Source organism: Phaethon lepturus, unplaced genomic scaffold (genome assembly GCF_000687285.1).
Source record: "Phaethon lepturus isolate BGI_N335 unplaced genomic scaffold, ASM68728v1 scaffold3646, whole genome shotgun sequence".
NCBI classification, from domain to species: domain Eukaryota; kingdom Metazoa; phylum Chordata; class Aves; order Phaethontiformes; family Phaethontidae; genus Phaethon; species Phaethon lepturus.
The window spans coordinates 34047-47442 of NW_010543962.1; the positions used below are offsets into that span (position 1 = coordinate 34047).

Sequence of the window (13396 nt, forward strand, 5' to 3'; positions counted from 1 at the left end):
GTTACAGATTGGGGGGTGGTTTTTTTGTCTGTGCTGAACTTGTTTTTTAAATTTGGTTGAGTAACTACAAAGAACTCCTTTCACTTATGAGAGGATTGTGGTATGCTCTTCTGCTGTGACAACAGGAATTTAATATTTATGCTTGCTTTAAAGATTCATGAGTGTACAAGAGACATAAGAAAATTAGAACATTTCTGCATCTTGGTAATATAATGTATTTGACTTTCGGGGGGTACTAAATGCAAATCCCTGTGCAAGGATACAGCCTTAGTACAAGGTGGGGAAGGAAAAAAAAAACCAACCACCACATTCTCTTGTTCTTCATTCTTACTATTTTTTCCTTGCTGTAGTAGCTTTTAAGTTGCTGTAACATAGAAAACTTCTGCAGGGATTCCGTCATTTTCAGCAGAGAGCCCCTACAATGTTGCTAATAGAAGGAAATTTAATTCAATGTAGTTTTGCCCCGTTATGCTGGTTGTCTTATCAAACCTAAAACGTCTCGACTCTCATCCCTTTTCTTCTTCCCACTCTCATGGTACAGCACTATCCTATTCCCTTTCCTTGCCCAAATTAAAGATCTTACCTGCAATCCTTACTTTCCTCATTCTTTAGTACATAGTCACAGTAGCAAGTCAAGTGGTTAGTATGTTTCCAGGGAATATGTTGTTATAGTGTTTTAAGTTTCTTGATTAATCTTAGTTGCTGATTATTTTTTTCATCGCCATATTGTGTTTCAATTCCCAAAACGTAGCTTGACTTCTCTTTATAGATTTGGTCTAGTGGGTTTTTTCCTTCAGGCATGCCTCTACCGTATTTGGGGGCAGAGCGTTGTTTTAAACTTTTTGTCAGGCATCGTTACTTTAGGCTGATGAAACATTAGCTCTGTTGACTTACCTACAGGAAAACTGGTGTACATTTTGGTGTGGAAGATAACGCATGTCATCTCTGCAATATCGACTCCTTGCTACCATAGGGTGCACTGTTGCCATGGCAACATTTTTTTAACTTGTCTGCAGTTGCACAGGAAACCTATGGCAAGTGGCGTGCTGCAGGCGAACAACGTGCTAGCAATGCGTTAAATGTGTACCATCTTGCTCGCAAAACTCTTCCCCTCTGGAATTGCCTGTCACTTTGCAGACCCAACCCCTGGTAATAATCGCAGACCAGTGCAGAATGGGTCTGAGTGCCAGCACAGTGCTGCGGGACGCGTGAACATGCTACTTGGGGGTGCGGGGGCAGCAGGGGTGGTTGCTTTTATCTGAAGGACCCCTGACTCTGCAACAGGAATCAAAGTCAGTTGGTAGCAAATAATCTTCTAATAAATAGCACCTTTTTCTTCCCGCCCCCCCCCCTTTTCTTTAATTTCAGAGTTCAACAGTAATGGCCAGAGCTGAAAAATTCAAGGAGGTTGAATATCTCCTTATTCATGGAACAGCAGATGGTGAGTTGCGGTTAATTAGACATTTTAGTATTACAGACAGGTTCGCAATTCTACTACTGACAAAACAAAAGCATGAAGGGGCAAGGCTGTTACATTTACATCAATAATACTGCTTTCTGCAACTAATTTGTGTTTCAGTCAGCACTGCTGGGGAGTCTTCTGTGTTTGTTGTTTTGCTCCCTCCCCCACCCCCCAGCCCCCCCGAGTAATACAGAAGCAATTTTTTGTTTACCTCTTTCCTCTTTTTCTTCCACTTTTCAGATAATGTTCACTTTCAGCAAGCAGCACAGATTTCCAAAGCTCTAGTTGATGCTGAAGTGGATTTTCAGGCAATGGTATGGTTCTGTTTGTTTATTATCACACAAATGGCTTTGTATTATGAGAATAATAACAAAAGCTCCCTGGTGTTAGGTACAAATCAATTGCCATCTTAAATGAAAGTTCACATACTTAACACTTCATGTTCAGTAACTGCAATTTTAACATAACGCACCCATGTATCTTCTGTACAAGAAAAAACGTACAGCAACTCCTTCTTCTATTTGACCCTGTTTACAGAATTTTTTTTTGTGTTCTCAGACAAGCAGCCAAGCCAGTCCCAACCTTTGCATACACCCAAAATGCAATGAATGGTGTCTTACAGATAGGATGTAAGGAAAGGTTCTCTTCAGCCAAGTCCAAGTATTTGGACAAGTAGTTGTTTGCCCCTTCTTAGTGCTCTACATGGAAACTCTTGGACTAAGGTGCAAGCTCGTCCTTTCCCACCTTCTCCCGGCGCCAGGGGAGCAGTGCTGAAAAGGGTGAAGTACAGCAGGAAGCCAAATGCACCAGTACATGGTTGTCCTTCAGCCAGACTTGCAGGGTGTACAGAGGGCAGAGATCAGGCAGCACTCAACCGAGGAGCTCCCTCTACCCTCCACATGGACAAGCCATATATTCATTTTGTACTTTTCGCAGGAATAGATGGTGTATCCCACACACCAAGCAGGGACAAAAGTATCATAGCAACTTCCTACCACCCTAGTGTCTTTGCCTCCATGCTGGGATAATTTTAAATGGCTGCACATTTTTTTACGTCTGTTGTGTTTGATGTATATCATTAAGATGTAGGTAGAACTAACATTCTCTGTATTTTTCTTTTCCACAGTGGTATACCGACAAAGACCATGCTATCACCGGTCAAGCACATAAGCATATTTATACCCATATGAGCCATTTCATAAAGCAGTGTTTCTCCCTGCCCTAGCATCAGCGTTCTGGTTGTTAGTGATGGTACTTTCTGAGAAAACGCTGTAGCTGATACACAGAGCCAGTATAAACTTTTATGAATCAAGGTGAGATCAGGGTCAGCTCTTGGGGTACCTCTGTATATAATGACGTGCTAATGTTTATAATCTCTGTTGCCAAGCAACTATTGCATTTTTATTGTGTTTCATTAGGTCTTAACATCACCAGAATGTAGGGTATGTTGCAGACTTCTAGAAAGCACGGTTACTTGCTTCAATCAGTACCCTTTCATACCTCAAAAACAGTCCAGTTTCTATGTTAGGGTAAGGAATGATGAAAATGTCACAGAAGAACCAATGTGGAGATCAGTTGAGGAATAGAAAATAATAATGTTTCAATCAAAAAACAAAATGAATGATCATTTCTGTGAAAACACTGGTGAAACTTTAAGCAGATTTTGCACAAATTACCTAATACATGATCAGTTATCAGGACTATTGCAATGTTAGTATTTTCTATGCAGAATGAAACACTTTGCTTGCTGCAATTCCTCGAGTTGGCTTGGGTTGAAATTGTAGAAGTCTTGCAAGGAAAGTACGTAACCAGCTTTCACCAAAGATTTTGAATGATAGCTGTTCAAAACACTGTATTTCATTGTTTCCTATCATAATACTGTGATTTTTTGCTTACTTTATATAGTCAAAAAGGTTGCTACTGTGGGAATCTGCACAGCTAAAATCTTACCTGGGAACTCTAGCAGCTCTCCATTGTTTCTCTATGGGACGGAAATTCTTTTTTTTTTTTAACGTTTCCTATTTACTGATGAATAGGATAAAACACTACAATGCACACTAGCAGTCACTTAAAGCAAGGGCTGGACTGTCTCTCTCATGTGAACACGCTATTGAGCAAACCTGCTTTTCCTTGCAGCCTACCATTAAACTTTTGCTTTATCTTCAGCACTCCAGGTAGGCTTTCTCCATCTGAAGATAAGATCAGTTTTCTTAATTTCACACAGATAGAAAAGATGTACTACAAAGTATGCTGTTCTAAAATAATAAAGACAGACAGACATTAAGTTACGAAAGGAGGTATGGTCTGTATCATTGAAAACATCGCTCAAGAAACAAACGCGTGCCTAGAATTTTACAAAAAAACCCATTAATTTTGAGGGAGATGTTACAGTGAAGTTTCTGCTTTTGTTTAATGGTATCGTGTAGTGGAGTGCAACATGATTATCTAGCACTTAGCTGTTTGATATTAGATGGCAGCATGTGATCATGTATGTGTTGTGGGTTACTAGTGTAAAAGTACTCATACAGACAGGTAAAGCAGGGGAGAGAATTTCAAGACTGTTTGTGCAGCTTGTCCTTAAATGAGAAAGCAACTGGGGCCTGAGGTATAAAGTAAGTTTTTTGGTTTCACAAGCATTAAAAAAATAAACAAAAAGCAAAAAGAAACCCCTTTCAAATAAAACTAAAACTTGTATGGTCTGGGTAAGTCTATTAAATAAATATGCAGTTCTTTTTATCTGACCTACCTTACTGATGCTAACATCTCACCAGGAAACTCTTCTGTACTCTCAAAATACATAGGCCTGTTTTAACTGTCTTATCTGTGAGGCGTAACAAAGTACAATGCTAAGTATCGTCTATTTCTTTGTCTGGAAAGCAACTTTTAAGATAGGATGCTAACAGAGCACGATGCAACTTTTAAAACAAGAAAAATGCTTTATTGCAATAGTAAGTAAGTGTCCTAATGAGGATCCATTTAGCATCTAATTTTCTCTCTGATAGATAGCGCTCCAAAAGTCATGCAGACAATAGCAGAACAATAGAGCTGCCAACTTACTTGAAATGCGTGAGCACAGGTAAAAACCTACAAGTGAGGCCACCGAAGAAAGCCAGCTCTTTTCATTAATGTATAAAGCCAGCACTAGGAGCCGGTTGTGCTTGAAGTAGTGCTGCATGCTAGAGTGAGTTAGGCACTTACTTACCAGTTACCTTTTTTAATCTGTACTTTTTCCCATGTGAATTGGATACTTAAGTTTGTTGTACAATACACTTTGTGTAAAATCCTGACAGAAGCAGCTGAAGTCTGAGGTGTGACTTACCATTCTCGGGGGCTGGGAGGCTTCCAGTCTTTGGTTTAAAAATTGGTGAAGAACCTCAAAGGGTTCTTTCAAATAAGATGGAGTCAATACTTTAAGTATTTGGGTTTTGGCAGTACTAGGCTGTAGGCTTTAAGGCCTCGGAAGTTTTTCAGTAGCAGAAACTTCAGAGTCCTGAGAGTAACAGAAGCTCCCACAACAGGCAGTAGGCTAAACTGTTCTTCAACTATTGGACACTTCAAATAGTGTAAGCACAGAGGAATTTTCAATCGTATGACCTTACCTATTGATGCGTCAAAAGACCCAACTACTGCTGCCTGGTCTGCATCATCTTCTGGCAGGAGCAGGGGGAACCAACTCATGACCAGTAAATCAGAATTTAATTCCCACTTGCTTCCTGGGACAGGTCAGTTAGTTATGTGCCATCCGTGATGGCACACTTACTGTGAGAGTCAGACCAAGTACACGGCCATCAGCTACACGCAGCAAGCCAGCACGGATAGCATTGCCTGTTTCAGTGAGAGTCCACTTGGAAATGCTGCAGGACTGGGCTCTACAATTCATTGATTTGTGAAGCATACTGAAGTGTCAGGTAGGCATTTAAAATCCTTTACCATGTTGCACAGTTGTTCTGGGTTTTGCAGTGCAAAAATAAAAGTGAAAATTAGTTAGGATAAATATTTATTTTCACATAACATTTCTTAATTGTGAAAAACACAATAGTCTATTCACATGTACACATAAACTTTTGTAATAAATTACATCCAAGAAATTGAGTAATTTTGACCAGGAATATGAAATTAGAAGTAAATACAGCACTACATTTGCTTTATATTGTGTGTGATTTCAGAATGTTAAGATTAACATTGGAATAGCATTTAAATTCACACAAGAACAGAGTGACTCTTGTAAAATAAAACCACTCTGAAATACTGAACAGAAATACAGAATGCCATTGAATACACTGATTTCTTAATATTCTAAGAGTTGGTCAAGTGAAACTAATACATTTTGATTGTATACCGTATCTGTAACAAAGTCAGCAACATATTAAAATACCACCAGGCTGCTTTCGGGACAAAGCAGTACTGAACTTCTATACTAACCTTAAAACAATTGGAATCTTACAAGTTATCATCAAGTACACAAAACAAAGCATTTAACCTTTTTTAAGCATTTTTTTCCTAAATTTACAAATGCAAACGTTGAATTAAATGTGTAAATCCTTCTTTGTGTCCATTAGATTAATTTTTTTCTCCATAAAAATGGCCTTTAATGGGCTCTGGTAAGTCAAATTTAGAACAGTGACCCTGCTAGTTTGCAGCAAAATGCAGATATTTATGGCTAAAGTAGTAAAACGTACACACTCGCACACAAAAACATTGGAAGGAATACTTCAAATGTGCTGGATATGGAAAGTTGTTCACATGAGGTCTATGGAAAGATTATCATCTTTTGGAAAGCTGGGGAATGTTAAAGCCCTGTAGTTGTTACAAAGATTACAAGACTGTAATTCTTATTTGTAGGATTCAAAGTAATAACCTAATAACAAGAGTTAGCTTTCGCTTAATAATTTAAAAATTTATCTTAAAAAAAATTTAAAAATCACTGAATTCCAAATAACGCAGTGAAACTGCTGCTCCACATCGCTGTTTCAATACCTAATCTCGCAGTCCTTGTTTTACACAAAAGAACAGCTTGAAGGATCAGGCAGTAACAAAATCCATTATGAAAAATGTCTTTGTAATGGCTTTAAAGCCACATTTTACTTTGTAAAGCTGTTTTTATCTTTTAATCAATAGGTACTTGATAACGTAACAAAACCAACAGCAGGATACCCATCTAAGTATTACATACAATCTCTGAAATTAAGAGGTTTACAGTTGTTTGTTAGTAGAGAGAGGACTACATATATATATATATGCGCCCTTTCTGTAGCAATAAAGAGGAAAATAATTGAGCAGGTGATATAACTGCATGTGGGGTAGAGTTTGTATCTACAAAATTTTCCCTATTAGAAAATAATGGATTGATGACTGACAGACATAATGCAGTTGATGACTGGCCTACCACGGCAACATTCATACAATACAAGATAAGATACTGTAATCACAGATTGCATTTTCAGAAATACTGTACCCATGTTTCACAGCAAAGGATGTGGTGGTGTTTTTCAACTAAGGTTAGAGAATGTTTTAATATGTATTTGAATATATATGTATTTTCATATATATGACTACGTTCCAGTTACATACAAATCTGAATATTAAATACACTGTATTAAATCAAGGAAAACTTTGCAAATACAGAATCTGACCCTGCAATCCTCATTGCAAGAGTAATCCATGACTTCAAAAGGGCAGCTTGAGGAGGAAAGGATTATCCTTGTTTGTTCACAGGGTCAGATCAGTTGTTACTTTAAAAACTTCTTTAATGTTTGCTTGTCAGTTTGGGTCTCCTGAAATCATTTACTCAAGTTAGGTGATTTTAAAAAAAAAAAAAAAAATTGGAACAAGTGTTTTCAAGTTCATCTTGAATGAAGATTATTAAGTATTCTCACACAGAAAAAGTAGCAAAATACAGTACAAACCTATTAACAGGAAAGTTGAATTTGAAAGAAACTTCGCTTGTTAAATTTATGATACGAATACTGATAAATGGCCAGTATCAGCAAAGAACAAGAAGATTTTTTGCATTGGCTACTGCAGACTTTTACACAGATACCAGACAATGTAGACATTTAGACAAGGTGAAATGAGACAAGTATTGCACTACATTACCTGTGCTAGTTTGAGATGAAAGACAAAAGTTACAAGGTCAAATCATTTCTATTTAGTGGCTGTGGCACTCCTTTCATTCGTTTGTAAAAAAATTAATTGAAGAACAAGTCATAGACAAGTCTCCCGGTCAACACCTTTCCCTGAGCCAGCTTTCTTCTCTTTTCTAATTTCAGCACTAGAAAAAGGAGGAGGGGGGGAAAAAAAGTTAGAGCAGCACTATCATGTATATTAATGACCCACCTGAAAACCAACACTGCACTGATATTTTGATTAATTTTTCATGCTGCATAGCACAAACTGGGAAGCAAGTGAAAGTTTCTGTGCTGAATGGTACAGAACACATCAGCCAGCATTTTAGTGAGGAGGTAGGTAGAGAAGTTAAGATGTACAGACAGACACGTCAGCCAGCATGCAAGCAAAGATAGATAGCCACTTTTTTTCCCCTTTTTTATTTTTTTGGCAAATACAAGCGTTAACTGATTAAATAATGGTACAGTTCTCAGACAATACCGGCATTTTCTTAAGTGGCTCAAACAAGAGATCCCAGTGATCACAGTAAGTATTTCCTGTCTTTAGAAAGTATTCTGGTGCTCAATGTAGATTTAGAAGGAATATTTCTGAACTACAGCAGTGCAAGCCAATTTCCAACTGTAGTATTTGGCTTTCAGTCTTGACTGGGGAGAGCAGGAGAAGGCTGGGGGGTGGGGTGGGGGACAATATTCCCTATTTGGAGCTTAATACATACTTCCTCATGTATACGTTATAAGGAAATAACTTTCTTTTTTAAAAACAAAAGCCTGAAAAATCGTACAAAAGCCATATCACGAAGAACTCTGAAGCAGAGTTCAAATTCAGATTCAGCTTTTTTCCAGTTAAAACACTGTTGATTTGCCTACAGAAAGCAATGTATGTGCAAAGCAGATGATTTTTTTTGTGAAAAGGGTCCTAATTTACAACAGCGTAAATAAATACAAAATCATGTTCTTGCAATGACTTTCAATCACACTACGAAAATGCAAAGAGGCTTCCACAACACAGGCACATCAAGCCTTCAACGAAGAGTGGCAGGGTATCTAAAAAAAAGATGGTTCTGAGAACAAACCTGTATGGAGCACATAACCTACCAGGTTTCATGGGAATAATTCCTTAACTAGAATGAATGAGAAATAGGCTGAGTTACACAAGGCTTAAAGCAAGATCAATTCTCAAATTCTTAAGGCGATTCATGCACAATTTTACAATCATCTGACATTTTTCCTTCACATAAAAACTGCTTTAAGGATACAATTCAGTTTAGCCAAAGCTTACTTCTATGGCTATGGCAGCTTCCAGAGGTGTTAGTGAAGATAGCTAAAGAATACCAGCTTCTGCCACTTCAACTGCCAAATCTGTCACCTTCTGTAGAACAGTGATAGAATTGGGTGTGTTACACTTTCTGAACACAAAGGGTATGCAAACAAATTCCTGGGGGGTGAAATTTAAAGTGCAGCAGTACAGCAGGCAGAGAGTTACCTGTGCTTAGTAAAAGCAAACACTGAGGATGTGTTGTGTGCCTTACAATGTATAATGTTTCCACGTTTTAGGTGCCTCTGTGATACCAGGAAAGTCTTCCTTCTATTTAGGATTCACATCTCTGAGCATCTCCTGCAGGTGTGGGCTTTAATGCCTTGAGAAATTTGAAAAAAAAGGACAAGTCCAGTCTTTTACCAGTAAGACACATAACTGGTGGATCTGTAAGGGACCTGGAGCTCTCTTCCTCCCTACCAAGGGAGCAGTCTTAACAAGCCTGAGAAGGAAGGTTTGGGATGCGGGATTTGCATATCTTCAGGTAGAGAAGGGAACTCGTACCATCTACAAAGTGATAGATGCCGCTGTCTTCGACACTTTAAAAAGACCAGCTAGGACTACCATCTACACATGGTCAGATCTTCTGCATATGTTTTGAAATTGCTAATCAAAGGGCTTAATATTATAAGCAAAGACAGAGGAATATTTAATTACATGTACCAAAGAGGGCTCTATTTCAGGTAAGTGCGTGCCTTGGTGTTCAATTCTACCAAGACAGACTCAAAAGCCAACCTGAGGATCCCAAGGAATTTTAATAATGAAAAATTAAGGTTGGAAAACTGTGAAGTTCAGGTGCCTCTACGGTTAGGCAACAGTTGACCAAGTAAATCTCATTTAAGTCCCCTCTTTAGACATCTAAATACTGCTGTGAGTCTGGGATGTAAGGACTGTCACACGCTATACTACTTCACGGAGCCAGGGGCAGGGCAGAGCTTATGATAGGTGCTATCCATGCATCAGGCTGAGAAGTTGCTCTTATAAACCCTTCCTGCCTAAAATGTCTTTGGAGATAACCTTAGTTTATTACTGGCCAAGTCAACTCAGTATTTAATTAGTATGAAGAACTTCCAGGCTTTATGTATTCCAGAAATCGCCCTGTTGTTAATGGATCAGAGCCTTATGTAAAAGGCATTACGTGAAATCATAGTACAGTATCATAATTTAATTATCCCCATTTAATAATATTTTGGGATATTAGTATTAAGAAAGTAGACCTGACAACAGGAAAAGGAGTACTAAACACTTCTGTAGTTGAACTTCAAAAGGCAACAAGAAAATCAATTCCAGAACAACATGATTTTTTTCCCCTCTGCTAGGGCACCTTTCACTGAAGGGAACTGTGCAGTGTAATACTGATGATCTTGATCATTGGCAAAAATTATCCTTACAGCTGCTTCCATTCCGAGCTTTATTTTTTCTCAGTACTCACCTAGGATTGAATTATATCATCATGTAATGATACATACATTTAGGACTATAATGTTTCTTTAGCTCTGTCTCTTAACACTGTTTTCTGTGGTTTTGCTTATCAGAAAGCAAGTCTTGCAGGTTTAAAGTTCTTTGAATCTACTCCTGTCCCGGTAATCTGAGACAAGCTAGAGCACATGAAAAAGCAGGATTTCAGATTATTTAAGAGCTTGTTCCTTTACAACAGGACACTCATACCTAAAACCATAAAACCTGTGATCCCTTAGTTCCTTTTCACCTGAGTCTTTGTTTTCGTGAGCAAAGATACAAGAACAGATTGGAAATGAGCTCATTAGAAACTGAATTTATATTATACTGCAGTGAAAAGGCCAAATCATCTTTTACCAATGTTGTCTGAGTCACAGCCTATGTGGATGCTCTTTGCCCAAAGGATCTTTGGAAATTTCAGGTAGAAAACAGTACATGTTTACATCATCTATCATACCATCAACGAAAGCAACATCCACCAGAAAAATTACAACTACTGCATACTCAGTGGCTGTCAATGTACCACACCAGTTTCTTCTCTTTCTGCAGGCTTTCACAGCCTGGACACCAGAGAGGCACATGAGGCAAGAAAACCCTACTGTACACATCCTTCTCCCATGCAGTACACTAAATTCACTGTGACGGGATCCTTTTCAGCCCACGTGTAGGGTGGAAGGCAAATCAGAACTACACTGCTATTTTGACTGTCAGTGAAATAGCATTAAAATGGTCCCATTAGTGGGCTGCTCCATGGGTGTCTGAAATGAAGATTCTCTGGTCGTCAGCTGTTCATCTTGCTTATGCTGTTTAGGGAAAGGAACAACACTGAAAGGCAGCATGCCATTTTGGGGTGACAAAATTAAAAAATGTATTTCACTACGAAATTTTTTCTCTTACTGCATCTTTTCACCATAAAACAATGACCAGCTGTTTCAAACACTAGATTTAGAAATGGGCAGAATATAATTTTATGTTTTTAAAAACTCAAAGAATTAATGAAAAAAAATCTAGGAATATAAACTCATTTTAACATTTCAGTATACTACATCTACAGTTTCTATTTTTAATACACAATAAATCTCAAATTTTTATATTAAGGACTTTGATTAAGACATTTGACATTCCTATTTGAAATTTCTTTTCATTCTGTCTCCCCAAAAATTATGAAGTCAAGTAATCGGGATTCCTACATGACACCACTTTGAATTGGAAGATACAATCAAGGAAAAGGTTGACAAGGGACAGGGACTTACCTTTGGGGAATCAGCTTCTACAGTGATTAGGAAGGGGAGCTTATGATAAAAGTGTGATATAAAACAATTGAGTAGAAAATGGTTACATTTAAAATTTGTGGAAACAGAGGAAAATCTCTCTTGTAATCACAGTGTGCTTGTACTGAATATTTTCTTACTTCCATACTAACTCTGTAGCACAGATAAAACATCGTTGCTTCATTTTTGCATTTGTCTGGACTAAAATTTAAAAGTATCTGTTTTGAGTGCAAGTGAAGTAGGCAGAAAAATGAAGTGATGCAATCTTAAAATTATTTTCAAATATTCCAAATATTAGTAGATCACATTCCTAGTACTGGGCTCTTCATATAGATATTTCCAGAGAAGTGATGACCACTTCTTTTTCAAGAGGAAAGAACAAAAGCAAGCAGAACAAATCCAACAGCTGTTGTGCAATACCTAGGTGTAGGCTAGTGGTTCATTACACAAGCATCAGGCATGCTCAACTTCAATTTCCGCTGCAGCGTAACTAAGTAGCATGCAAGTAACTGTGATTTTTCGTTTTAATAAATGTACATAGTGAATTTGTGTTTTGAGCTCAGAATATAATGACTTGACATAAACAAAAGAAAAACCTCAAGAAATAAAACTTCAAGATGCTAGAAATCTTTCTAATCCCTATCAAAATATTGTAGTATTAGTTTGACACCAATATATAAAGTATAACGTAGTAAAAAAAAAGAGTAAAACCTTTTCGAAGGAAAGCTTGACTCCTTATCTTTTGCATTCTCCGAGGATATCAACAATGTCTTCCACACAGCAGTTTTTGCCATTTCATCAGAAATGTTTATCACAGATGGGTCATCTCTAGGGAAGAATAAAAGTAAATACACAATAAAACAATGAGCAATCAGTCTTTGTTACTTATTACCTCTACAAAAGTCCTTGAAAACTGAGAGTGATGACTGCAAGTGCGATGTAAGTTAAAAAATTATGTTAAACTTAAAAAATCCTGAACGATTACTTAAGTATTCTCTTAAAACATCTTAGCACTTTTTTAGCATTTTCCTCCTCCAACAGCAGTTAATCACAGTATCATCAATAAAATATATTGTTTCACTTCCAACTAATAGACAGAGAAAAATGAGGAACTGTGAAATTAAATATTGCCCAAGATCTCACAGCATGCCAGTGGCATAGTTGGATTAAACAAGAATCCTAAGAGTTCCTAACAGTTCTCCAAGTACTTATGCTCTGAAACTCCACCTGCTTTTAAAACAATTTTAAAAGCAATCAAAGATTCAAGAGCTCTAATAAAAATGCCCCAATTAAACACGCTAATCAGTAGCTTTAAGCAGCACTTCGTAGCCATTATGCCCCCAGCTTTACCTGGACTGCTCCAAATATGTATTTATACACTTAAGAATAATAAAGTCTTAAATGTTTTAAGGGCCTGCCTTGATATTATTCCTGACTTCAGGGTTTATGTATGGCTTGACATTCAGTAAGCCCTCAGTAAACTTGTTTTCACAGTGTTTTGGGGAACCACTGTATCAACCAATGCCTTGACTCCTCTTTTTAGTTGCAGGACTCTTACCCTTACAGTACAGAAAGTCAGGTATTATCCAGGCAACCCTACCTAAGTAAACACACTGTAATAGATCAATATAGATCACACCTCACACCTATTAGGGTTGTGTGATCCATATAGATCACTTCACATAAATTGAGCTAAGTATTGCTAATATAAAACAGAACAAAAGGGTATGGACCAAAGAAGAAAAAAAAAGACCATCAGAAGTGT

At 37.6% G+C, this 13396-nt stretch overlaps 2 protein-coding genes across 2 annotated transcripts in view; one reads left to right on the forward strand and one right to left on the reverse strand.

Moving 5' to 3' along the window:
• Positions 1-2775, forward strand: part of DPP4 (dipeptidyl-peptidase 4) — a gene marked incomplete at its 5' end in the record, with an annotated part of 31628 nt that extends 28853 nt beyond the window's left edge. Inside the window, 3 exons of the mRNA XM_010288504.1 lie at positions 1369-1441; positions 1703-1776; positions 2589-2775. Of these exons, the coding sequence (XP_010286806.1) occupies positions 1369-1441; positions 1703-1776; positions 2589-2687 (246 nt within the window). The remainder of the gene's footprint in view (positions 1-1368; positions 1442-1702; positions 1777-2588) is intronic.
• A 4891-nt stretch (positions 2776-7666) lies between these two features.
• The window catches only part of SLC4A10 (solute carrier family 4, sodium bicarbonate transporter, member 10), a gene marked incomplete at its 5' end in the record, with an annotated part of 90131 nt that continues 84401 nt past the window's right edge, over positions 7667-13396 (reverse strand). The window contains 2 exons of the mRNA XM_010288505.1: positions 7667-7733; positions 12343-12459. Coding sequence (XP_010286807.1) covers positions 7667-7733; positions 12343-12459 — 184 coding nt within the window. The remainder of the gene's footprint in view (positions 7734-12342; positions 12460-13396) is intronic.